General features: G+C 32.7%; 1 protein-coding gene across 3 annotated transcripts; it reads left to right on the top strand.

Moving 5' to 3' along the window:
- Positions 1-7,417: 7,417 nt before the first annotated feature.
- On the top strand, positions 7,418-19,621 carry LOC149150460 (basic helix-loop-helix protein A-like). Of its 3 annotated transcripts, XM_089438872.1 has the most exons (9): positions 7,418-7,920; positions 8,038-8,292; positions 11,809-11,905; positions 12,054-12,068; positions 12,230-12,286; positions 13,212-14,330; positions 15,882-16,406; positions 18,562-18,658; positions 18,959-19,621. In XM_089438872.1, the coding sequence occupies exons 1-8, from the start codon at positions 7,808-7,810 to the stop codon at positions 18,640-18,642; spliced, it is 2,262 nt and encodes a 753-aa protein (XP_089294998.1). In that variant the 5' UTR covers positions 7,418-7,807; the 3' UTR covers positions 18,643-18,658; positions 18,959-19,621. The 3 variants fall into 3 exon arrangements, with proteins under 3 accessions (XP_089294998.1, XP_089294997.1, XP_089294999.1); XM_089438871.1 differs by lacking the exon at positions 18,959-19,621 and having other exon boundaries at positions 18,562-18,822; XM_089438873.1 differs by lacking the exons at positions 12,054-12,068; positions 18,959-19,621 and having other exon boundaries at positions 18,562-18,822.
- Positions 19,622-26,861: the final 7,240 nt, after the last annotated feature.

Genomic DNA, 26,861 nt, shown 5'->3' with positions numbered 1-26,861 from the left:
CAAATGTATATATCTTTAACTTACATATTAATTAGTCTTATAACTAGTACAACCACATAAAAATATTAATGTGGTTGACATAGCTAAAGGCTTCATAAATATAACAAAAAAATTATTGCAACATGAAGAATGTCTTAGCAATGCACACATTTACTTGATTGACTAGGTATAAAAAGGTTATGGGTTGACTTTAACTTGAGAAAAAAAAGAAGGAATTATACATGTTATTGCAAAATGGTCCATTTTGCTAAATAAAATATACTTATATATAAATGAATGTTATAAATAATAATGAAGAACTTATCATGGAGAAACTTATTAGAATTGGAATAATCTCAAATCCCTAAGAAATTGGTGGCTGGGGAGTTACTTGGGAAATCTAAGTTTTTAAATTTATTAAAATTAATAGATCATTTTGCTAAACAAAATTTGCTTATATATAAATGAATGTTATAAATAATAATGAGGAACTTATCATGGAATAGCTTCTTAGAATTGGAATAATCTCAAATCCCTAGGAAATTGGTCGACGGGGAGCCACTCGGCACGAATATAATTTTTTTAATTAACTAAAAGTCAATGCAACCTAACAAACTCTGTAAGACTAAGCATATACTAAGCATATTCACTTGAGAATCAATCTAAGTCGTCAATTAAAAAAAAGTCAATAGATCCTCATTCACCTTAAGTTGAAATGAGAAGCCTTCAACAATTAATAATAATAATACAAGTTATAATTTAGTTAGTTTATGATTTTTATTTTTATTTTTTAACAATGTGAGATGTATTATGAAGTAAGCGCTTTGATGTTTATTATGGATTGATGTCTATTAGATTTTCCCAGTCATTTAATTTATATGGTTGCACTAGTATATATATGTTCTAGATTAAAAAAAATACTATTTTCCATCTCAATTATTTAATAAAATATTGAGATTAAATTTATTTAGTTATTTGCATTTTATAAATATAATTTGTGATTATTTATATTATTGAATATTTTGTAATTAACATAGTTTACTTCTAATCTTAAAATTTGAATTCCTTTACAACAATAATCTTCTTCTTCTTCTTTTTTTCAGTAACTCGTAAATATTGATTAACCATTTAATTTATAAAACTCAATTATTTTTAATTAATACTTATAAAATAGATAATAATTTTAAATATAAAAATAAAAATATTAAAAAATAAATTAAAAAAAATTAAAAAGCATGCCACCCATAACACTCCCGTATTAGTATTAGGACGTATTTCTCCCATAATGGTAGTTGCAGAGAGGGAAGGGAGGACTTTAAACTTTAGTACAAAAGTGGAGGTTGCATGGACAACATTGTATTAAAAAATTAATGATTTGGTCCCTAGGAAATTAGGGCACATGGGTTTTGTTATCTATATGTGTGTTTGAAAGGGAAGTGGGCGCATTGGGATTCCCTGCCATAATCACGTGGTGTGATTCCACTATTTACTCATAATTAAAGTCCCCTCCTACGTTTCCCTAAAAAATCTCTCCTTTTTTGAAAAAAATTATTATTTCCCAATACCCAAGTAAGAAAGGATAACCTAAAGAGTAACCTCCTCATAGACAAAATAATTAGCTGCAGAAAAAGGTAAAGATTACATAAAAATACTGAAAAGATGAAAAGATTTCCCATCAGAAAAATGCGTCCCACGGGCCCTACTCTCGAGAAAGGACCTGAGAAAGGTCCCCTTTTGGGGGAGTTTGCTACTTTATATCAAAACTTTCCAAGTAGCCTAAGACACAAAGAGCCCTAACCATGGTTTGCACTTTCCAATTTGCACTTTCCAAGTAGAATAAGATGGAAGAACCCTAACCATTGTTTGAAATTACTTAAATCTAGTTAGGTGCATTGTCATTTTTTTAAGCCAATGTCTATGTTATGATGTTTTGAGTGGCAACTGTGGCATGGTTTATTAGAGCTAACAAGATCTATAAGTTTAAGCTCTTCAACTAACTTAATCATGGGGATGTGGCCTAGGCCTTTATAAGTTTAAGCTCCCCCAACTAACTCTTTTATAGGGATGTGGCCTAGGTTTTTATTAGCTTTGATTTAAGTTCATGTTTTTATTATGTTTAATTTAAATGCATGATCAACTTAATGTTTAGAAGTATTTAAAAGTATTGAAAAAGTCTAGAGGTAGAGTAGAGTTAATGAATGAATTGGGTCATGCTTAGATTGCGGTCTAATATTTTCAAAAATTCATTTTTGAATATAGGTTGAAGTAAAAGTTTTGAAAAAATTTAGTTCATTTATATTTATAGATTTTCAAACTTTTTAAAAAGTATAGTTACTTTATGCTTTCCAGTATAGTTACTTTCTGTCTTCGGGATATTGAGGGTCTTTTAAAATCATTCAAAATTTTGAATTTTTTTTTGAAATACTCCTAATTTTTTTTAATGATTTTTTAAATGATTTTAAATAAAAAATAAGGTATATTTTAAAAATGTATTTAAAATTTTGTTTGTTTGAGGTAATTTAATTGGTATTGGCTGTTGAAATGAAATTTCACTAAACTAAATTTGTGTTATTTATAATCAGGATAAGAAATTAGACATAATAAAAATGTCTAATAAAAATGTAGTCTTACTAAATTTACAAAAAAAAATTATATTTAAAATTTCAAGTGAAAATTAATTTAAAATTATTTAAAAAAAATTGAAAACTATAAATTGAATATTTAAATAAAAAAAAATTAAATATTCATGAAAAAATTTAAATATTTATGTGTAGATGTTAAATTAATCAGATATTTAGAATACAATTAATTTGAGGTTATTATGAAATTATTTTTTTAACTAATATATTAATTAAAATTAAAATTATAATGGTTTTCAAAGGGTTTGAATATTTATAAAATTATGTTAGATTACAAATTTATACATTTAAATAAAAAATGAAGTATATTTAAATTTAAGAAAAAATTAACAGTGTTTTAGATTTATAAAAATCTTAGGATTTGAGGATAATTAGATAAAAATGATTGGGAGATGTTCTTAATAGAGATGTAAGAATGAAATTAAAATAAGAAGATAGAAATAAATGTGAAACATTCTTAATGTAATGTAGATGTAAAAATGTAAAATGTTAAAATATAATAATGTAAAATGTTGAAATGTAATTGTGATAAAACTTGACACATATAATGTTGTCCCCATCAAAAATTTTAAAAACCTTTTCTTGAAACAGAAGTTCCTAATTATTCAATATTTAAAAATTTAAAACCTTTTCTTGAAATAGAAGTTCCTAATTATTCAATATTTAAAACTTTAAAAAGTAGGTTGAAATTATAATTATGTATTAATTTTTGTTCTATACAATTTTATTGGCATAGCCCATAAAAGGAAAAGTCAAGGTCATAAATAGGGCTGGTTCTAAATTTCTAATAACTAATAAGAGAGGTTATGAATAGGGTTGGGTTGTAACTTTATTCAAGTTTAAGATTTAACATTTATTCAAGTTTTAACTTTTAATATTTAATATATAATAGTTTTTATTATATAAATAATATAAATATAATGTTGAAATATTTTACTTTTAGTTAATATTTATATAGTTGGTAAATTTAAAATTTATATTAAAAAAAGATTTGGATCATTTTTTATTTTAGCTATAAAATATAAATAAAAGTGTAGTTTAATTCATAGGTGAAATATTTTTATTTTTTAACACAGAGATTTTTTAAAATTCAAATTTAAGTTGTTTAATCTGAATTCCAGTGAACTAATTTAAACAATAAAAAATAACAATTTTGCTTGAAACTGTATAGTGTAATTTGGTGAAAAAAAGTTATTTATACTATATTATAATTAAACTAGAGAAACCATGTAAATTAAATGGTTGGTTCCTTGATGGGTGCCCATTGAAGAACAACAAGAGGGAGTCGAACATACAACAGGTACGAATTAGCCCCCAACTAGTATTGATGACGGATTGGACACACGTTGAAGGAAAGTGGGAGGTCTTCCCCAAGTGGCAGAGGCGGAGGTCCTCCCCAAGTGGTAGAGGCAAGTTGTAACTCTCGAGAAGAGGGTGAGGTTTAATTTAAATCAATGTTGGAGGACATTTACCTATTTGTGGACACTAGTTATGGGAATGAGGTGCAGAGGGGGTGAGGAAGATGAGTGTTCATATGTGATTTACCTATGCATGCCCACTCAAGTTTTCCAAATTGGGGTGCTATGTTGTGATGGTGAGTGGAGCCTAGTTTCAAAAGTTAAGGTCTGGGTTCGAGTGAGAGCACTTTGGGATCCAAGAGAAATAGACGACAATTGTGGTCTAGCGACCGTCGTCACTAAATTATTCTTTCAAGGCATTTTGTCTGGTTTGGAAGGGTCTTGGGGTGTGTCATTGTTTTTTTGGGTGGTGTTTATTACTGTTTTTGTAGTTCAACTTTTGGATGGTGCTTGTCACTGGTTTTCTGGTTCTCGTTGTTGGGTCGTAGTTGTCGTGCAATGTTGATTCTCAATGACCAGTAGTTAGTGTGGTAGTGTGAGCACCCTAAACCAGAGAGGAGTCTGGTGTTGTTGGAGAGGGAGAGCTACACTAGCAGTGTTCCTGGTGTGCCCAGTTAATTGTGCTCTGGTTGCGGAGTGGTCAGAGTAAACCTTGGGTTGGGGGGCCAAGCCTTTCTGGTTTCTATTTGCTAGTTCAAGGGTGAAGTGGGTTGGAGGGTGGAGAGGGATAGTGTTACTGAGTTGATACTGATTTATTGCCTTGCAGAGGTAGAGGGAAAGGGCCCAACGTGGAGCCGACCACCATGGGCAACTTGGGGACTCGGCAACGAGACCTAAGGAACGAGACAAGGAGGGTGGCATGATGGAGGAGGAGGTCGCCCAGGAGGGAGCCTCATCACCTGGAGGAGTGGAGCAGCCCCCGACAATGCAGTCCATTGCTGAACAACTGCGTGGCATCCAAGCCAGCTTGGATATCCTTTAGGAGAAAAGGTATGAAGATAAGAATGAGGTAATTGCTTATATAAATGATCTGCAGTTTTCTGAAGGGGAAATCTTGGACCGTCTAGCTTTTGTGCACTGCAACCTATGTAGGTCTGATGAATCCCTGGATGAAATAGAAGCCATGCTAGCTCATATTGATTTTCATGTCCACGACGAGCACAGTTTGCCCATGGCCCTTGGAAATGCACAGATGCAGAATCCCTGTTTGATGACTGTTGGTAGTTTTTTTCTTCTAAACATTTGTTGGGCATTAGTGCAAGTTTGTCTTTTGGTTATATGTAAAAACTGTCATTTTGTTTTCAAAAGCTGCACAACTCTCTGGGCCAAAAAATTTGGTCAGCATGAGGTTGGGAGAGCAAAAAAATCTATGCTTAAATGTAATACACTTTTGAGAAATTAATATAAGCACTTTGAGTGACAAAAAACACATGGTTGTAAATGTCAATAGGCATCAATCCATAATAAACATTAAAAATCCTTAAAAAACATATATACATTTAAAAAACCACGGAACACGAGTCTTATTGAAATTTACCTCACTTTATTATGGAGATTCTTATTTTGTAAATAGTCTTTGTTACAATACTATACTAAGGACCAATACCATGGTTTATTAATAACACATACCCAAAAAACCATACCTCACTTCATATGAAACTTTTTTATACAACATTTATTTTAATTAAAAAACCAAAAAAAATAACTACTTTGAAAATAAATCTCAACCTTATACTACTATATATATTCTAAAATAGAAATTAAATTCCTACCATCTACTTCATAATTATTAATAATTTAATTAAAATTCTGGAAATTATATTCCAAAATAAATACACCTATTAACTTAATAATAATAATAATAAAATAACATAAAATTATTTCAAATTTAATATTGAAAAACAATCTAAATATAATATTAACATATTTTCAATTTTCTTTATTAAAAAAAATAATTATAATTAACGATGGTCAAGATAGTTCTATTTCCATCTACCAACTTTATATCTAATTATAAATACATGGAAAACTTTAATAATATAAATACTTACAAAGTTGATAACTCCCATCATTATTGACTTATTCAAAGATAAATGCATTTAAAAAATTCAATAATATAAATAATTACAAAGTGGTAACTCCCATTATTGACTTATTCACTAATCCACCTAGTGCATAATGTTATTCACCAAGACCATTAAAACGCATGAGTGAGAAGAATTGGTCTTTGAACAATAATCAAAGATCTGCATATTTTTGGTTACACTAAATTGAAAATTCAAATGTTTCACCATAATGTTAATGTTGGTCTATTCCGAAGATGCACAGGTGTTTTTGACCACGATTGAATTAGAAATCAAATTATTTTATAATTTTTTGACTTGATAATGGTAAATTACAAAATTTTACTATTATACATGTTTTTGAAGATTTATAAAAATATAATGTTGAGTCTAGATGCTTATTTTATAGTACAGTATAATGTGTAACGTGTTAGTCCCTCATCAAAATTATATTTTATTTATATTGACTAAATTTAATTCTTTTTTTATATAAAAATTAAAAAAATTAAATAACTATACAAAATATTTAAATAATGTCCACTCATAAAAAAAATTATAAATAAAGAAATTGAATACCTCTCAGCTCGCATCATCAAAAATGTGTGGGACACCCAAAATTTTAAAGTTTAACAACTATAGATTTACAAAAATCCCTATCAAATTTTCTCAAAATATAACCAGAATTTCTATAAATTTCGAGACAAAAAAACAATATCCTTAGACTAAGACCATTTAAATAATAAAAATCCACTATTGGCCCAACAATTTCATCACCAAATTTCAGCCAAACAATAAAGACTGCTACATTATTAAGTTGATATTTGTACGACAGCGAGCTTAAATACATTTAGACGCTACACAAGATTTGAATGACGACAGGTTTAAGATTCTCTAGAAGGTCTCAATACTTGCGAACATTGTATTCATCAGGAATTTAGATGAAAAATGCTGTGAGATTGTTGAAGGATTAAGCTGTACTTTTGAATTTCTGCAGGAAGATTAAATACCCTCTCGCTCTTTAAAAGGTCGCTTTTGGTTGCTTTTAAGAGGTCATTATCATAATAAGCAAAGTTCTGCCCACGTGAGAAAGGAGTACCGGAAAGAAGGGGAAGTGGAACAGTGAATGGATGGAGATCAGGGCAGGCGCCAGCCAGTCAAAATTGAAATTCAATTAAAAGTTGACCTGATTGAAAACAGGTGTCCGGCTCGCCCATGGTACAAAATTCTGAGGTGGGGTGGGTTGTGGGGTCATTAGGTGGCCCTTCGCTTTCACACTAGCGAGATTATTACCTTACCTGCTGCTGCAACAAATTCCAATTACACCAGTTAATCACACACGTAATAAAGTTTCATATTCATTGGGGGGTGAGACAATTAGCAGGGACTGTTGTTATTATTAAAATTTGCGTCCTTTCTGCACTGTCCAAAAGCCTTTATTATTCTCCGGGCCACCGGAGGAAAGAAATACATAAAAATTTAGCTCTTTTGGGAGATATATATTGGTGCTTAAATCCTGCTTAGGATCTTGTTTTTAGTGTTCACAGTCTGTCTTTATGATCCAGCAGCCATGGAAAATAACAGAAACCATACTCAGACTGGGAGTTGAGTGAGAACTAACATAGGATCGGTAATGGGTTTGGGCTGGCGAGAGTTTGTTTTGGTTTTTTTTACCAGGTATGGATTCTAGTTGAAGAGCCCAGGAGTTTCGATCTCGGGGCTGAAAAATTGGGTACTTGCTATTTTTCCCATATGTGCCTGAAGGCTATCTATGGCGGTCATGGCTTCTGCAAACAATAGTGTTATTAGGAAGCAGCTGGAATCAGTTGTCCAAAGCATACAGTGGACTTATGCCATCTTCTGGCAGTTATCAAATCAGCAGGGGTATGTTTATGGATTTTTCTATTTTTATTTTGGTGTTGTTTTGAGGTGTTGCCATGGCATTGAGCTAATGTGGGTGTCTATGGATCTTTTTTTTTTTGTTTGGGGGGCTTGTTTCAGAGTGCTGGAATGGAGCGAGGGGTATTACAATGGCGATATCAAGACGAGGAAGACTGTCCAGCCTATGGAACTGAGCAACGAGGAGCTCTGCCTGCAGAGAACTCTGCAATTGAGAGAGCTCTATGAGAGTTTATCTGCCGGGGAGAGCAATCAGCCCGCCAGAAGGCCTTGTGCTGCTTTGTCCCCTGAAGATCTGACAGACACCGAGTGGTATTACTTGGTCTGCATGTCGTACACCTTTGCCCCTGGAGTTGGGTACGTGGCTTTGATCCCCCCTTCCAGCAACTCCAACTCTCTGTTTGTATGGGAAATGGAATCATATACATATTTTGTGCTTCTTGGAATGGCTTCACTAGAAATAGTATCAAGCATCTTGGATGGAATAGTGTCATGGAATGGGAGAGATATAACAGCCTGGATTAGTTTTATAGAATATGGAGTCACATACACTTATCCAGTAGCTCTGGAAACAACTTCATAGAAAACGAAGTCTGCATCTCAGATGGAATAGCTTCATAAGAAATGAGTGAAATACACCTATCTTGAAATAGCTTCATAAGAAATGAGTGAAATACACCTATTCTGAAATAGGTTCATAGGAAATGGAGGCAAATATACCTATACTGTAGCTATTTGCAATTATAGCTTCATAGGAAATGGGATCACAGACACTCATTTGTAGCTTCTTGCTTCTTGGAATACCTATAACTTCATAGGAAGTGGATTACATTACAACAATCTTCTAGTGTATGACATAAAAAAATGGAATCCCATATGCCTATCTTCAATGGCTTCTTAAAATCATGTCTGTCACTATAAAATCTCTTTTAAACCTTAAATCTCAGAAGTGAAGGTATCTACAACTTCAAAAAATGTAGATGTTCTACAGATTATTTTTTGTTTATCTTAAAATGATTGTGATTCATCTATCAGATTTTGTTTATTTTTCGAATCAACTAATGTGGATCATCAAAATAAAAATAGTTTTCTCTTTTTTCTGTTTTACCAATCATTCTTACTATGATCATTCTACTAATCATTACTATTATCAAGCCACTGATCATTACTATTATGAAACCATCATTACCATTAGCAGGCCAACTAATATAGTTCACCGAGACAAAGGTCTATTATCAAGCCAACTAATGTGGTTCATCAAGACAAAAGTGAACCAGTACATTTCTTCCTTTTCTATTTAACCAGTACATTTCTTCCTTTTCTATTTTACTGATCATTATTATCTGGGCAAGACAAAGACCACCCATCATTATTATTATCAGGCTATTGAGAACAGTATTATCGGGGCGAAGGACTGCCCCTGGCTATTGAGAACAGTAGCCGAAGGAAAGATGGAGTTATTGCCCATGATGAAAGGGAAGGGATGTTAGTGGAGAAAATCCCTTGACATGATCATCCCGCATGTAAATTCTTTCATCTCTGTTCATTAACGTTCTATTTTTTTTCTCATTAGCCGGAGTGCTCGTGCTTGGAGAGTCCCCCACGCTTTCTTATTGCCATATTTTATTGAATATATTTGTTATCAGTCTGGCGAATACATGATGGGGGCGGTGACGATCCAGGCTCTGTTAAATATTTCAGGGATGTCATCCATCAATCGTTAGCTCGTCGGTGTTGGTCATACGTGTGGAGTAACTTTTTCTCTTTTAAATATTATCACGGGAATAAAAATTTAAATGACGTACATACTTTCGTCAAAGATCGCTCTCGAGAAACATGTGCACAAGTATAATGGGACCAGCGCAGTAGCCCCCCCCTGTCTCTGTACATCACTTCAATGGGGTAAAACGTTTCGAGTTGGTATAGGTCCACTGCTTAAACGTACTGTATTTTTCCAAATATATGGTAAATATTCAAATTTGGTCACCGAGTCCAAGTTACCATTTTTTTAAGATGTTTTGATCAAGTTTAAAAATTTGGGTAATTTGATCGAGTTAAGTTTTTTTAAACATGTTTTGATAAGCCTAAAAATTTAGGTAATTTGATGGAGTTAACTTTACCTAAACTATTTTGACCAATTTTAACAACTTTAAACTGTTATTATTTTGACCAATTTTAACAACTTTAAACTGTTATTTAATATCTTACTGAGATTTCTAACCTGATTAAATTTTTGGGTTGCCAAATAAGAGAACTAAGTGTTTTAGTTACCTTTATAATCTTTTATAATGTTTGGAAGTTCTGTTTTAAATATCATGACATGGGTGTTTTGGGGGTACTTCTGCATTTGGAGGAGGATGGAGAAGCACATTGATAAATGCAGAGAGTTGGACGTTTTCATGTTTTCCCAATCACATTCTTAGACTTACATGGGCTTGCATTAATCTGTCACGAGAGTGCTGTGGACATGCACTGGTTTCATCACTGTAACATGAATGTCATAAAGTTCATTAGCTTGGGCACAAGATTATAGCATATCAATTTATTCTCCAAAGATCCATGAACTAGTACCAGTCTTAGTCTGGTTGATGAGTATGAAACTTGAAACTAATGCTGGTTGCTAAACTACAGGTTTATGTGCTAAACACTCCATATAATATAACAGCCTATACTATTTGGACCTTCAGTACTCGTGAGTCGTAGTAAAAGTAATTTTTGTTCCCGATAAAGGTTTCATGGCAGTCAACTGTCACTTCATGCACAGTCTGGAGCATTGATTGATTCCGTTCTTTTTGCAACAGTTTCTTGGTATTATCTTTTTCCAAGGATGGCTTTTTCCTATAGTGGAATCTTCAACGCTCAAGTGGTCAATATTTTATTAGAGATATATTTGGAAGAGGAAATTTGATTTACATCAATCCCACCGAAGGTTAAACCTCTCACATCACTAAAATCCCTGTGGAGACTAATTCAATATGCTTTTAATAGTTCTTTTGACTTTAAACCTTTTACTCAATTTTTAAAAAGTTAAAAGTTAAATTATATTAACCTGCACAAACTATATTAGAGTACAGATAACATTTATTTAGGTTAAATAAACTTCAACGAATTGATCCCTACTGTTCTTACTTTTGATAACATCTATTTAGGTAAGTAAACTTCGATGAATTGATGTCAATGCAAGCGGGGCCATGCCCCTAGTGTTCTCACTTTTGCATTTAGTTTCTGTGTGTTGTTTATGAACAGTTGTTTACATTTACTTAGTTTAAATAAACTTCAATGATTTGATGTCAATGCAGGCGGGGCCATGCCTTTAGTGTTCTCACTTTTGCATTTAGTTACTCTGTCCCTTAGTGTTCTTACTTTTGCATTTAGTTACTCTGTCCCTTAGTGTTCTTACTTTTGCATTTAGTTTCTGTCTTGTTTATGAACAGTTGCATCGTTGAATATTCTAACTAGCCAGTTTCATAGAACCTGTATAACATAGAAACCAATTGTAATGGTTTTGATTGAGTCTTTGTGAGTTGATCTTCATTTTAGTCTATTTTCTTCCACTAAGACGGATTCAATTTAATATTTTTTCTTAAAATTCAAGCATTAACAAGGATTAAAAGTTCAACCAGTACAATTCTTAGAATTCAAGCATCCTGCAAATGTTACTGGAAAGAGAGATGACCCTAAAATTCCAAGCATCCTGCAACAAGTATTACCTATTTGAAAGAGAGATGACCTTAAACGAGAAAATATTACAGACCTTTTTAATAAAGATTACAAAGTCTACAAGGATACTCAACCTCTTATTGTAGAAAATTGTGGTTAGCTGCCACCCTGCTAACATTCAATGGTAATTGGTTTCTTTATATTTATGTGCAGATTGCCTGGACGGACACTTGCCAATGGACGTCTCATATGGCTGTGCCAGGCCAACGAAGCGGACAGCAAAGTCTTCCCACGTGCTCTTCTTGCTAAGGTATTTCCCATCATCCTCATCTTCATCACTTTGACAAACCCAATAGTTTAATTTTTGGTGAAGCTGAAGCTTTCATCTTAATACTGACATCTATTTTTAATTTGTAAATGCTGTACCCCATCTGGGATGATCCCATGGTTTCTTGCAGAGCGCCTCTATTCAGGTATTTCCAATTCCAGTACCTTGTAATTCAAACCAAGTAAATAGTTTCAGAGTAAAGAAAATTAGCTTTCAAAATGAATCAGTCACCTTTATAGATTCATACCCGGAGGAACTTGTGTTACAGAACTTATTTTGACTTCCGAGGATAATTTCTTATTGCAGACTGTTGTATGCATCCCTCTCGCGGACGGTGTCTTGGAGTTTGGAACTATTGAAGTGGTAACATCCTTTGTTTCTTGGAGTTCAAAAAGTTATTGTAAATTTATCAAAACCTGTGTTTAAGATGTACTTCTTACTTTGCCATGGGTTCATCTGAATACATTGGCCATTTGTGATTTTTAGATATCCATTCTCCAGCCAATGTTAGCGAGCTTTAGTTGCATATCAGACCAGACCAGACCTAAGTTTAGATGGTCTGACCGCCATCTCAACAACCCAAATTTAGATGGGTCTGTATCAAAATGCCAGTATGGAGATCTGAAGTTCATATAAATACATTGAACATTTTGCATTCTGTAAACATACATCTTCCATCTTAGCAAACTTAAGACAAATATAGATAGGTCTGTGCCAAAATGCAACTATGCATATATGATGTTCATATAAATACATTGATCATTTTGTAGACTATATTAGAAAAATTGTGTCCATATCAAAACCATTTAGTAAACTTTAGTTACATTTAAGACCTGGGTTTAGATGATCCAAAGCTTATCTCTATTAGGATTATGAAACATCCATAGAAGTGATGTGATGGTGTTTATAGACACAGTTGTGGGGATTCTATTGGTCACCCAGATAAATTTACCTGAGCATTTTTTTTTGAAGTAGGCTATATTCCACATGAATGCAACTTGGATCTGAAAACCATTGTTAACTTGACCAGGTCAAATTTACATGAACCATCCTAATAGTCATTGAGACCCAGATTTAGAGAAACCTTTGTTAATGTAGATGTTCAATGTACCCCATGCATTATTAAGATTCAATAGGTTAAATGGATACTGATCAGCCCACCCTTCACAGAAACTGTAAAATGCCATTAACTTCTCTCAATGCAACTGATAACTTGCCTGACAGATGACCAAGATTAAAAATTATAGAAAATATCCTAATCTTGGTTTGATCTGATTTGTGTTGTTAGGAGCGAGAAGACCCTGGTCTAGTCCAACGCACCATAAGCTTTTTTTTGGAGTACCCCAAACCGATATGTTCAGAGCAATCTACATCCAGCCCACAGTGCTCAGACAGAGACGAAAAGGATCAAGTGGGCATGGTCACAATAATGTCCTCCGACAGCATTGCATGCCTAGCTCGGAATCAGATTGGAGCTTCTACTATTACAGATTGTGGACAGTACCTGCCAACTTCTCATGAAGACCTGGATATCCCCATTCAAACTTTTGAGCTCAAGGATAAAATATCAGTTACAGAAGACCCTCAACAACATGGATTAAATGAATCAATGCAAGTGGACATCTGTGAAGATTACAAGGCTAGTGGATCCCCTGAGGATCAGTGTTGTAATGGTGATCCTGGCTCTCATGAATTTCCTCTGTTAAGCGCCGAGAATGATTGCTTGCAGAATGGCCATGTGAACATAAATTCGGCCGGGTTTGAGGGCTGGCCATACATGGAAGATAACACCAGCCATGGACTTCAAGCATCTGGTGAGTGTGTAACTCAGTCCATTGTAGACCCTTCTCCTCAGCTATGCACTTATTCACAGAGGGATATGAATATGAATATGAATATGAGCGTGCTCTTGGGCTTGGAACAAGGCTCCAATGCCATAGAAACCATGCTGGAATCAGCACCTCAGACATTGGATGAGGATGGTCACTATTCCAGGACTTTGTCCACCATATTAGAGCGACAACAGGCCAGCAATTTGACAGAGTCCACGGGCTTTATCAGTACAAAACTTGGAAAGGATTGGCGCTCACGACATTCACAACAAGGTAGTGGTTTCATACATTGGAAGAACAATGGTAATTGTGTTGTTGGCATCAAAGAAGTGGCATCCCCGCAGAGGATATTGAAGAAGGTCTTGTTTAACCTTGCTCGCCTCCACAACAAATACAAAGAAAACCCAAGTTACTCCCCTAAACTGGGAGAAGAAGAAATTGGCAGCAAGTTGGTGGGTCGCAAAATTGGGCAGGAAGATCTCAGTGTTAGCCATGTACTGGCAGAGCGCAGGCGAAGAGAAAAATTGAATGAGAAGTTTATCGTGCTTCGTTCTCTCGTTCCTTTTGTTACCAAGGTAAATGCCCGTTCACCCATATGTGAAATACACACCTTCATAAAGGATTACTTCATTTTTTTTAATTGACTTTTTCCTTGAATCTAACTGTATATATTGAATCTAACTATACAGACTATAGGATATATTGTACTTAATTAATATAATATGGGTTGGTGCATAACATATGAAGTGAATGAAACTTGTATATGTTGAATCTAACTGTACATACTATAGGATATATTAAGTAACATATGCAGTGTGTGGAACTTTAATACAGACTATAGGATATATTTTACTTAATATAATAAGAGTTGGGTTGGTGCACATATGCAGTGTATGAAACTTTAATACTTCAGCTTTAAAGATAATCTAAGGTTTAAAATGTTTTTTTTCTTAGGTAAGTGGAGCTTAGCCAGGAAGCTTGGATTGTTTTTGGGATAGTTTAGGCCAGGAAGCTTGGATTGTTTTTGGGATAGTTTAATTCCCTACAGATAATTTTTATTCACAATGCTTCCCCTCCCCTGACGCTTATCCTCATTTCCTCCCCCTCCCTCTCCTGATATTTAAACCAATAACCTAATAATAACTAAACCCTTGTTTGATCTACACCTTGCATATTGGTTTGATCTACACCTTGCATATTAAAAGCCACCTTGCATATTAAATACAATATATATAAAACCTTTATACTTATATTTTTAGATAAATTATAATTTTAGGGTCTCAGAGGCTAAACTTGAATGTTAAATGGAACACTGCTGAATGCATAATGTTCCTTCCTTTATATGAAAATTTAATACTTAATATTAATTTTAAGATAGTCTAGAGCCTGAGCCTGATTATCTAAGGCTCTATGCTCCTGGAATCTGAGTTTTGATGAATAACAGGGTCAGATAACGAAGTACTTTTTATAAGGCTCACTACTATAAACATTGTTACTAAATATCCTAGTACCCTTCTACATAGGGACCCGTTCCCTTACATTTCACAAAAAGATACACATCTTTGCACTTTGCATTTAGCTGTGTTTTCACTTCTGGCAACCATGTATCTTTGCACTTTGCATTTATCTTTGTGTTTTCACTTCTGGCAACCTAGATGGCTGCCTGGTATTGCAAAGCTATATATCACAGATCATTCTTAACCATGGATACTTCATCAATTTTTTTTAGAACTGAGTTGACAACTGGCAGCTGACCTCATCAATTTTTTTTAGAACTGAGTTGACAACTGGCAGCTGACCTGATCTTTTAATAGTAGCACAAAGATCTATTTTAACTTTGGGTATACGTTAGGTTTTGAAAGGGTCAATCCTTTTTTCAATTCTAGATGCCATCAAAATGGTAACTTAGCAAACACAACAATTTAATTTTCAATGCTGATATTCAATTTCCACTCTCAAATGGTGCATAGATTTATCTTTAATTTGGGTCGTTGATATTAGATATATATTTTTTTAAATATATAATATTCGTTAACATCATTATTAAAGATTCGTTTTTTTTTTTCCATGCATACATGCATGTTTTTAACATACATGTTTTTAACATGCATGACCTGTTAATGCAGATGGACAAGGCATCAATCCTGGGAGACGCCATAGAGTATCTCAAGCAACTTCAGAGGCGCGTAGAGGAGTTAGAAGCATCCAGCAAACTCATGGAGGCGGAAATTAAGAAGACCCAGAGTCGAAACTTACCAAAGCGATCAGGCTCTACAGAAAACATGAGAATGACAAGACATGGAGTAAATCACGTGGATAGTTGCCTGCAGTCTTCTTGTCTTGATGGGGAACTCGGTTGGACGTTGACAGACACGAAACAGCCACCCTCGAAAATGCCCAGGTTGGAATCTAAGCGAAAGCTGAACGACTTCCATAAGAAAGGATCATGCACACTGGCAGCAGCAGCGGCAGATTTGGATGTTTCAGTTTCAGTCATCGAAGACGATGCTGTTTTGGTAGAAATACAATGCCCCTGCAAACATGGCGTGCTTCTCGATATAATGCAGAGACTGAGCAGCCTCCATCTGGACACTTATTCTGTTCAGTCTTCCACAGCAGATAAAATCTTTGCTGCTGTACTCAAAGCTAAAGTATGTCCCTCTGAAACATTTTACACTTTATGTCCCTCTGAAACATTTTACACTTTATGTCCCTCTGAAACATTTTACACTTTAGATCTGAAACATTTTACACTTTAGAGATCTAACATAGTGTGCAATAAGTACAGATCGGTGCAATATTCATTATTAAGGGTAGAGAGCAACTTTAGATATAGGGTATAGCACTAGATTGCTGGTATAGATTTATTTAAGAACTTAATATAGTTACTTGAATTTGAAGTTGAGAGGATTGCTCAACCATCTGAATTAAATTCAGATGATAATATAATATTAGTTATATATTTCAATATTTAGATTGATATTGATATCTCTGATAATCCAAAATAATTGATATTGATATTTCTGATAATCCAAAATAAAAATAAAAAAATTAAAATGATAAATTACTTGGGTTATATTAAAAAAATGATTTTGATTTTTATATTATTTTAATATTTATAATTTAGTTTATATTATAATAGTAATAATAATATTTAATTTATGTTATTTTTAAATATGTGATTTAGTTTTATTTAATAATGATAATAATTTATAATGTTCCACCAAGACTCGGATGTGGGGAGACGCCGGAGAGACACAAGGGAACATGTGGGAGTACCCTCAAATTTTAGGGAAATTTCGGGAGACTTCGAGATATATATATATATATATATATATATATATATATAATTCAAGTTCATATTCATTGTTCACAGTTCAATAATGAAGGCATAAAAATATTAAATAGACAATTGAATCATTGATCCATCCTCATCATTCATTTTGATATACATTATTCATATGAAATACTCAAGTCTCATTATTGAATTATTCATACATACGATGAGATTCGATAAAAAAATATAAAAATCAATAATGAAATATTCAAATACATTGATCCATATCATTCATCATTCTACAATCTACATTGATTTAAAAATTAAATTCATCATTCATCATTCTAGAATCTAAATTGAAAGCAAAACATACTAGTATATTTTCAAAGTTTGAATACTAAATTTATATAACTCAAAGTTTTAACCTAGGTTTTAGACTTCTAGTTATTTAATATATATATATATATATATATATATTGTTCTATTTAGTTTTAGTTTAATTTTTTTTTTTTATTGTTTTGATTTTAAATTTTAAATTTGGGTCTTATTGGGCAAATTTAAAAGGGATGCCCAGAAGCACCTTTTTTGGGGAGTCTAGACTCCCACACTGAAGGGGGATGCCCAAAGGCACCATTTTTTGGGGAGTCTAGACTCCCACACTAGGAAACGCACCCCCTTGCGTCTCCCCGAGAATCCCCAAAAAGGGTGTGTGGGGAACCGTGCCCCCAAGAGACTCCCTGTCCCGGGCACGAGGGGTGTGTGCACCCGACTTTGGGGATGCGTGCCCATGGAACACTGATAATTTGTAGTCTTACTAGCACAATTGGTTGAGGATGGGCCTCCTAGGCAAGGCCACCCCGGATCAAACCCACGGAGGCTGTTGAAAATCCAATCAGCTTAGGTTTGGTGTGGCCCATGGATTGACTTTTTCAAGCCACAGATCAAGCCTTAAGGAGGAACACAAACAACTTAGACAAACAAAAAAAATAATAATAATAATTTAATTTTTAAAGTTACAACAAAATAAATCAAATTGATATATAAAATATTTTTTGTTTGTGAAATAAATTATACATTTTTACATCTTAATTTGATTAAGAATGTCAATTAGTTTTGGGTTTATTTTGAGTATTTAAGAAGAACGTTTAGAATCCTCCTCACCCAAATTCAATTCCTGCCCCTAAAATGGTAAACTTAGATGTAAGAGCTTTGAACTTTGTTGTTGAGAATAATTCATCAATAAAGACACGGCTGAAATTGAACAAAGACACCAACAAAAGGACACTCTTTTTTATATACTACTTATCATATTTTGTCATTTTTCAATCCTCCATGTAGCCCAGCCATTTAAGTCCCTTCATGCTGTCAGAGGGCAGCATTGGACCTATTATACTTGTTCTGTCACCAGTACTACTAAATTATCATCTGTACAGCTTTATGTTCCTTTCATAGCTTTTTATAATATTGTAATCGTTTTGTTCATCGCGTGGACATTAATTAAACTCATCCATGATGTCTGTTTGGTGCAGGTTCAGGAAAAGTTTGGTGGTAAAAGACCCAGCATTGCTGAAGTGAAAGAGGCTGTTGAGCTTGTTGCCTCCAAATGCTGAACTGATAGAATAAGTTGTATGTATGAGTAAAGTTCCACAGATTACATATATGTGCAGCTGGATCTAATGGGTCATGCAAGGATTGTTGGTTTTGCCATATCTAGTCTTGTGATGTATAGTCCCATTAATCTAATCTGATCTGCTCATTTGTGGATATTAATATAATTTTTTTTCACTCAATTGATTGGGGCAGTGGTGTCAAATTCTAAAGCATGTTAAAGTGAATACCCTTTTTTCCCAGAGTAGCAGTGCCCTCTTGGACCTGGAAAACGAGGATTTGATTTGGTTCCATTTCTGTAACTTGTTTGTTATGCAGTGAAGTTGTCAAATTGATGCAACAAGAGAACTAATTGGCATGGTGGACATCTTTAACGCTGTATTCTGTTGAACAGAGTCTATTTCAATATGCTCAGGACTTCAATTTGGGCTGCGTGACAGAATTATAGGATTGGTTTGGCACAGAGCATCTGCACTTTTGTCTTATATCGTGGCATGCGCATAGAATACAGAAAATTGTTGTGTATTGTCATTCTCGGGAGTGGCGTTGTACTCAGAAAAGACAAAGTAAGTGATTGAGGAACTGAGGTGTTGAATGGTGACAATCTATTCAGTTGTCCATCCAACCCTGTGACATCTTGAAAAGTGCAGGCTGGGCCCATTTTCATGGCATATGGGTGCAAAATTCCACCAAACCTTGTTGTGAACTGCATAAGCTCCGTGCATGTGTACATTTCTGCATGCCTGTTTCATAATCATGGCTCATGCTTTAGAGCTGGACAACACCACATATGTCATTTCTTTTTGGGGTCCAAATCATGACTAAATAATTGCAAGTTGATCTTTTAGTTTCATCAAGGGTTTGTCACTGTTACTCTACTTGTAGCACAACCACATGAGAAGGATGCTTGGTGTCCCCTCTGCTCCATGACTGTCCAAGATGGTGGCCGGAGCCCTGAAAGGTGTGGTTTGATGGTTGAAAGTGGGCCTGGGCTGTGGATGGAGTTATAAATATTTATGAAATGAAAGTTGGTAGTTATTATGGATTTAAATATGTAAAATTTGAGAAAAAAAATAAAGTAAGAATAAAATTTGTAAATATTAAATTAATTAATTAATTAAAGTTTATAATAATTAATTTTAGTTTATGGGTTTTTGGATAAATGGTGATTGGATGTTTTGTTAAAATATTTTTTTATGTGAAGTTATAGATTCAATTTTCCACCTCATCAAGATAATATATTGAACATGATCATAATATAATCTTGTCAAACTTAAAAAAAAATTAACATTAAAATTTTTAATTAAAAATAAATAAAAAATTACACAATTTTATAAACAAATTTATTTTTTTTTATAATTATTTATAAATACAGATAAACTTATTAATAAAAAGTAAAATAAACTTATATTCCTCTATATAAAAACCTCATATTCATATTCAATGTGAAGATTTATTCAATGTGAAGATTTAGACATTATTATGTTACAAATGAATATAAAATAATTATTAAATCATCTTTAAATAAATAATAAATATATATTTTTAATATGATTGTAGAATATTAGGAATGATTTATATATATATATATATTTATTTTCAATTATAATTATATCATTTTTAATTGATTTGTAAATACATATATCATATTAATATGTTAAAAATGTATAATAATTAATATTAAATTTGTGAATTAAAAACAAGCGAAAGATTAAAAAATATATTTATAATCTTTATAAATGAATTTAATTTTTTATTAATTATTTATAAGTAAAAGTAATTTTATTAATAAGAATTATTTATTTTATAAATGAATTTAATTTATTTTATTAGTTATTTATAAATAAAAATAAATTTATTAATAGGAAAAAAATAAATTTATATATATTTAAAAATAATATATATATATATATATATAGAGAGAGAGAGGGGTAGATCTATATTTAAATTATACATCAGGTTTAATTTAATTAATATGATTATAGATACAAAATTTGAGTATAAAATTTTTCTATTTAAAATTAGAAAAATAATAATAAATACATTTGTCAATTAATTTGTAATATATATTTGAATATAAGGAAAAAGAAAAAAATGATATTTTATTTTTCTATAATATTAATTTTAATAAATAAACATTTTTATGAGAGATTTTTTTTGGGTAAATTACAAGATATTTCATTACACCGAAAAATTTCTCATAAATTTAATATAGATCACAAAAGCCTCAATTCAACAAATAAACATTTTATTATTATATAATTATATTTTAATAAATAAATTAATTAATTAAAATTAAGAAAAATTATTATTAAGTTTATAATTCATATTATAGAGTTCAGGCTTCTGTGATCCATATCAAGATTGTGAAATTCATAATTAATTATTTATGAAATTTTATTTGGGGTTGAAAATATTAATAATTATACTGGATATATATTTAAATATAAGAAAAAAAATGATATTTTATTTTTCCATAATATTAATTTTAATAAATAAATATTTTATTATTATATAATTATATTTTAATAAATAAATAAATAAATTAAAATTATTATTAAGTTTATAATTCATAATTAATTATTTATGAAATTTTATTTGGGGTTGAAAAGGTTAATGAATATTTTGGATAACCAGTTTCATAACCTTTACTATTACTTCCTTTAAGGAGTACCTTTGAATGTGGAGATATAATATCCAAGTAGAATATAATTTTTATTTAAAAAACACGTCTTAAATAAGAAGTCAAAACAACAAAGTGCATTCGCCCTGTGAGTACCGAATGTGGAGCTATCAATTTATCCACATAGGGTGCCACTTGATTTTTTTGGCCAAGAACACATCATTCATCCTTATCTGAAAACAACGCGTTCATCCTTTGAGCATCTTTGAATGTGGAGCTCTAATATCCCCATAGGGTGCCACTTAGATTTTTTTGGGGGACAAAGAACACATCTCTTAAATATGAAGTTAAAATCAAATATTCGCATGTTTTATGCTTCATTTTAAGGGTACATCATATAAATTAAGAAACCCCTTTAAATTATTAGCCAAATCATTTGCATTGAGATATTTTGATGAGGGTAAAGTGAGGTTTTTTTGTTTTGTTTTTTTTTGGGTTAATTTGGAGTTTACATTTTATTTTAATAGGTATAATTGAAATGTAAGGTGAGATTAAGTTATTGTTTTAATAATGGTATAGAATTGATAGTTTTTAAAAAATTATTGAAATTGAATAATGAAAAAGGGTTAAATAGGTGGAAAGTGTTAGTGATTCAATATTTTTATTTTTGTTTTTATTGTTTTGGTAATCTAGAGGAACTTAATAATTCGTTTGACATGTCACTCACACGTAACGTAATTATCATTAAATTTTTTGGGAGCTACGATATGTCTTCTTCCACGTAGCCCGGGTCACAATAAGGGGGACTTGAACTTGGGTCTTTTGAGTTTCAACGATTTCACATTTCTCGGATTAACCAATTGAGTTGCCCCCCATGACAAGAAGAATTGAACTTGTGACCTCGCAATGGCAAGGTGCTTAAGAAACAGGACCTCGACCAATTGAGCTAACCCTTGAAGTTTGACTCAACATTAATCATATACTAAATGAAAGGATTATGTAGATTCAATATGTTATTTAAAACCATTAGTAGAACAATTAAAAGAGGCAATTGCATTATTTGATTTTCTCTATTTCACACATGTTTATCACGAATGTTATCTATTGAACGTTATGTTTGTTTTTCTTTTGTGATTAGTGGAATCCAAACTACGACAATCTCATTCACATGACAAGTGTTAAATTTAGCCTACTACTATTATCATTGCAAAGTACCCCTAGGGATTTTATCTTTAAAAAGACATGGGAGAATTTTGATCCATTTAGGTGTGCACACGTCACGAGACCATTTTTGTTATAGTCTTTTTTGGGTGCAACTACACATTGAACCACTACCTCATGATGCCCCATAACTTCAAGGCTAAACCTTGAGAAGAACTAAATTTTACCTAATAAAAAAACATAAGAAAATCTTATTTTTTACTCTTAAATCCAACCCTTTTAAGCCTATTAAATATCATAGTAAGAGAACCATGTATTGTTTTTTTAATTAGATCTTAATTTTATTATTATTATAATTATCATTTAATAGTCATACTACTAAATTTTTTTTAGGGTTCCTCTTTCTTTGTATTGAATATTTTTTTAAAGTAGCGAGAAGAATTTTTTGCGGGTAGATTATTTTGTATTTATGTTTAAGGTATTTAAAAAAAATGTGATTTCCTCTAATCTCCCTTAGTTTCTTTCCCAACCCTACTTAGAAAGTCATGCTTCTTCTTAAGATCTACTGGGTTGATAGGTACAAAAGTGAAGCACCAAAATGGTCAAAATTGTCAAATGGATATGCACTTCAAGATCTTGTGCCTAGTGTAGCAAATAACCAAGAAATGACAACAATTATCCAACCCGTTACACGACAGTTAATGCACAACAACTGTATATTTGCATCGTTGGATCCCCCACAACAAATGTACTTGCTTAGATCCAACAATGCACATATATAGCCGCTGCGCATTAACTGCCACACATAAGGTTGAATAATTGTTGCTGCTAGGAAACAATCCCTCATAGAATTCGAAGCAAGGATGATATGAAGGCACAAATGCTAATCTCTCGGTGAGGCCATTGAGTTGAGTGGGAAATCTCTTTGATTGTTCGATTGTGACAAAATTTTGCAACGAGCAAAGGTATGCCTAACTAGATATAGTTTCAGATCCAAATACAATTGAACTAGTGGGTGGAGTTGGTGGATAGTTCTAGGTGATTTGATTTTTTTTAATAACCATAATACATCAATTTGCATTCATAGATATAATAGCTAGTGATGACTATCCCACTCTACTTGTTTAATAGCATAATTGTCCCCACTCTACTTTGATAACTAAATTATAATAAAATTTTCTTACTATATAAAATAAATAAATACTTAATAAATATAAAAAATAAATATTTTTTTATTCAAACTTCAAATTAAATTCTCTTTCATTTTATAAAAAGACATTTAAGAATGTTTCCTTCTAATTTGAGAGTTATTCTTCAAATTTATCTTTTTATTCAAAATCCAAATTAAATTCTGTTTAGATTTTATCAAAAGACACCCAAAAGTGTTTCTTTCAAATTTGAGAGTTATTCTTCAAATTTGGGAATATTAAATTTTAGGCAATGACGCAATTGCAAAGTTATGATTCAGATTCAATTATAAAAGATTTTAAAAAATAGCATGGTGTAATAAATTGAATTTATATATTAATTTTTAGATTTAGATGTAATGTTGTTTGAATTATTAAGATGAGCATATTTTGAGAGTTTATATTTAATGTTTTCACATCATTTAATATTAAAATCAATAAATATCAATCTTTAAAGTTTGTTGTTTTAAAAAAATTTAAAAATAATAAAGTTGGTAAATTGAGTATAGCTTGACTTTGGCATATTAAAAATATGACCATGATTAGAATACATATTATCATAATTTGAAATTCCATTAAAATCAAATTATCACTTATCAATGTGTATGAAATGTACAAGGTCAATTATAAATTGTTGTCCACAAAAAAAATTCTAAAATATCAAGACATTTTAAATATAAATAACTTACAAAAAAAACTGGATTAAAAATAGAAAATATTGATGAACACTCAAAAAAATGATTTCAGAAGGGCATAACTTTGGGATTTTAGGGAGGAAAAAGTTAAAAGGAAGAAGAAGTCAAGCTAAAAAGGGAAAAAAACTCAAACCTAAAATAAAATGGAAATTGTCAATAAAAATTTATAAAAAAGAAAAGGTTAAAGAGAAGCATACCATATTCTGCATATATTTTCTTTTTTTGCATTGACACACTAGCATGCTAAGGACATGCTCTAAGTGTTTTTTTAGTTAAGGTGTTTACACAAAATAAAGAGGATGATTTACATGTTGTGAAGGCCAAGCCAAATATATACCTTTCTTACCCTAGCACCTCCAACACCCCTTTGTGAAGCATATAAGAAAATAAAAAACATATTTAAATATAGTGAAAATAGTGAAGTTAATATTTATTGTAGTGTTATTTATACAACAAAAATGTGATCCCACAAAAAAAACCCTAGTTGCTACTCTAAAGACTAGTCTTGAGTTAACCTCCAATTATGTTTAATTGAAAACTAAATCTAATTAAAATCCTAATTTCTACTCTAAACACTAGCTTTGAGTTAACATCCAACTATGTCTAATTGAAAATTGAATCTAATTAAAATACTAAGTATTTATTAATAGAAAGACAAGCCCTATCATTAAGCTTTCTTAATAGTAAAGATCTACTTACATAAATGAAAATGCTAAATTTGAAACTAATGTAAAATCAAAATTTGATACCAAAATGAAAATTGCAAAAAGTAAAACATTAAATTGAAAAAACCTATTTAAATTATTATGCATTACTGTTATCTTTAAAAAAAAGGTCATATAAGAAAAGAGTAACTCATGATATAGAGAGAGAGAGAGAGAGAGAGAGAGAGAGGGGTTATGCATTACTGATATCTTTAAAAAAAAGGTCATATAAGAAAAGAGTAACTCATGAGAGAGAGAGAGAGAGAGAGAGAGAGGGGTTACGCTAAAATTATTTTTATGGGTTAATAATATATTAAAATATCCCCTGATCGGGGTGGACAAGATGGCGACGTGTGGGATTATGATGAACGTGGGAAGGTGGCAATGCAGACCACCTCTCAGTATAATTATCCCACAGGACGTTGAGAAGGCCTGCAGGCAAGGTAGAAACCTGAGGCACGGTGATGACAGAGTAGTGGAGGAAGAAGGAGGAAGAAACGGCGGCGAACGGATGATGGGACGTCGGGTAGGTGGCAGCAGATTAATAAGAACAGGCAAGGGCAGAGCCAAAGATAGTATGATGCGAAGGAGGGCGACGAAGGAAGTGAGAAGCTGGCAGGTATTCTCTGCAATTCGTCTCAGAAAGGGACAGAAGACAACGACAGGAAGAATGAGAAAGGTTGGAGTTGAAGTTGGCAAGGTAGGAAGACAGACAAGATAGGACAAGGGCATGCAAGGAGCACAGTTCGATACTGAGCAGGGTCAGCCGGAGATAGAAAAACAGATGGCCTGGGAGAAAGAGAAGACCCCTGAGCATAAAGACCAATTTCATTCTAGGAAAGGAAGGGCGGGGATGGCCAACATGTCTGAGAAAGAGCAGCAAGAGGAGGGTATGAACCTGGCTAGGAAAGGCAAGGAGCCCGGAAGAGAGGAATTCACAGGGAACGCGTCCTTTGATGTTGGGCAGGGGAGTCAGGCAGCTACTAGGGACAAAACAGTTAGCCCAGGGCGCGGAAGAGGACGCAGGGGCAGAGGGAGAGCTCGTCAATCCGACAGACAAGAGTTTAGAACCCCTTCACCAGCACGTCAGAGACGAGGCCGGAAAACGATGAAACATATGGTGCAGGAGGCAGAAAAGGCCTACAACGAAGGAACAAACGCCGATATCCATAGGCTCATTCAGGAATTAGAAACCAAGGCAATGCAGGAAGACTCAGAACCGGAGATGGAAGACTGGGGCAACCTGATCCCTGACCCGGGCAACACCAGGGGATGCCTGTCCTTATACAAGCAGGCCTTACATGTATATTGGGTGGTGAAGCGATTAATGGCAAAGGCTATGGAGCAGGTTGCAGTGGAAATGGCAGAGATGGCTCAGGGCATACCAAATTTAAGGAGAGAAATGAAAAACCTCCAAATTACTTTGCTCATGCAGGACAGTAAGTTGGAAGAGATTCAACAATAGCTGAAGAAGCTAGCTACAACGACCCGAGACGAAGACACTCAACCTGAAATCATGGTAGATTAATCCCTCTAGATTACTCCAATGGTTTTCCTTGTTAGTTCTTTGAGAGCAAGCTCTCCTTTTTTGTTCTGTTTTAGTTGCTAATGTCGATAGGAAACCAGATTAGCAATTTTGGCAGTGAAGTTTACTTGGCATGGATCTGCAGACTTTGTCTTTTTTGTTATTGGTCGGCTTATAAAGACTTAAGGTGGCCAACAGACCCGGTTTCCCTTCTGGGCGGGTTGAGGTTACCAAACGCTTGTACTTATTTCAACTTGGATAAATAGAAATACAAAGGTCCTTCCTTAGCTTACAAAAAAAAATATATGTGAATAAAATATATATAA

Source organism: Pinus tabuliformis, chromosome 9, assembly GCF_031772625.1.
Source record: "Pinus tabuliformis cultivar Carrire ecotype Pingquan chromosome 9, CPIR1, whole genome shotgun sequence".
Lineage (NCBI taxonomy): Eukaryota > Viridiplantae > Streptophyta > Pinopsida > Pinales > Pinaceae > Pinus > Pinus tabuliformis.
This window is presented reverse-complemented; position numbering and strand designations above follow the sequence as displayed.

Coding starts and splice junctions, on each gene's coding strand:
- LOC149150460 (XM_089438872.1), top strand. CDS start 7,808: ATGGCGGTCATGGCTTCTGCAAACAATAGTGTTATTAGGAAGCAGCTG. Junction 7,921..8,037: donor CAGTTATCAAATCAGCAGGG/GTATGTTTATGG, acceptor GGCTTGTTTCAG/AGTGCTGGAATGGAGCGAGG. Junction 16,407..18,561: donor CTGCTGTACTCAAAGCTAAA/GTATGTCCCTCT, acceptor TGTTTGGTGCAG/GTTCAGGAAAAGTTTGGTGG.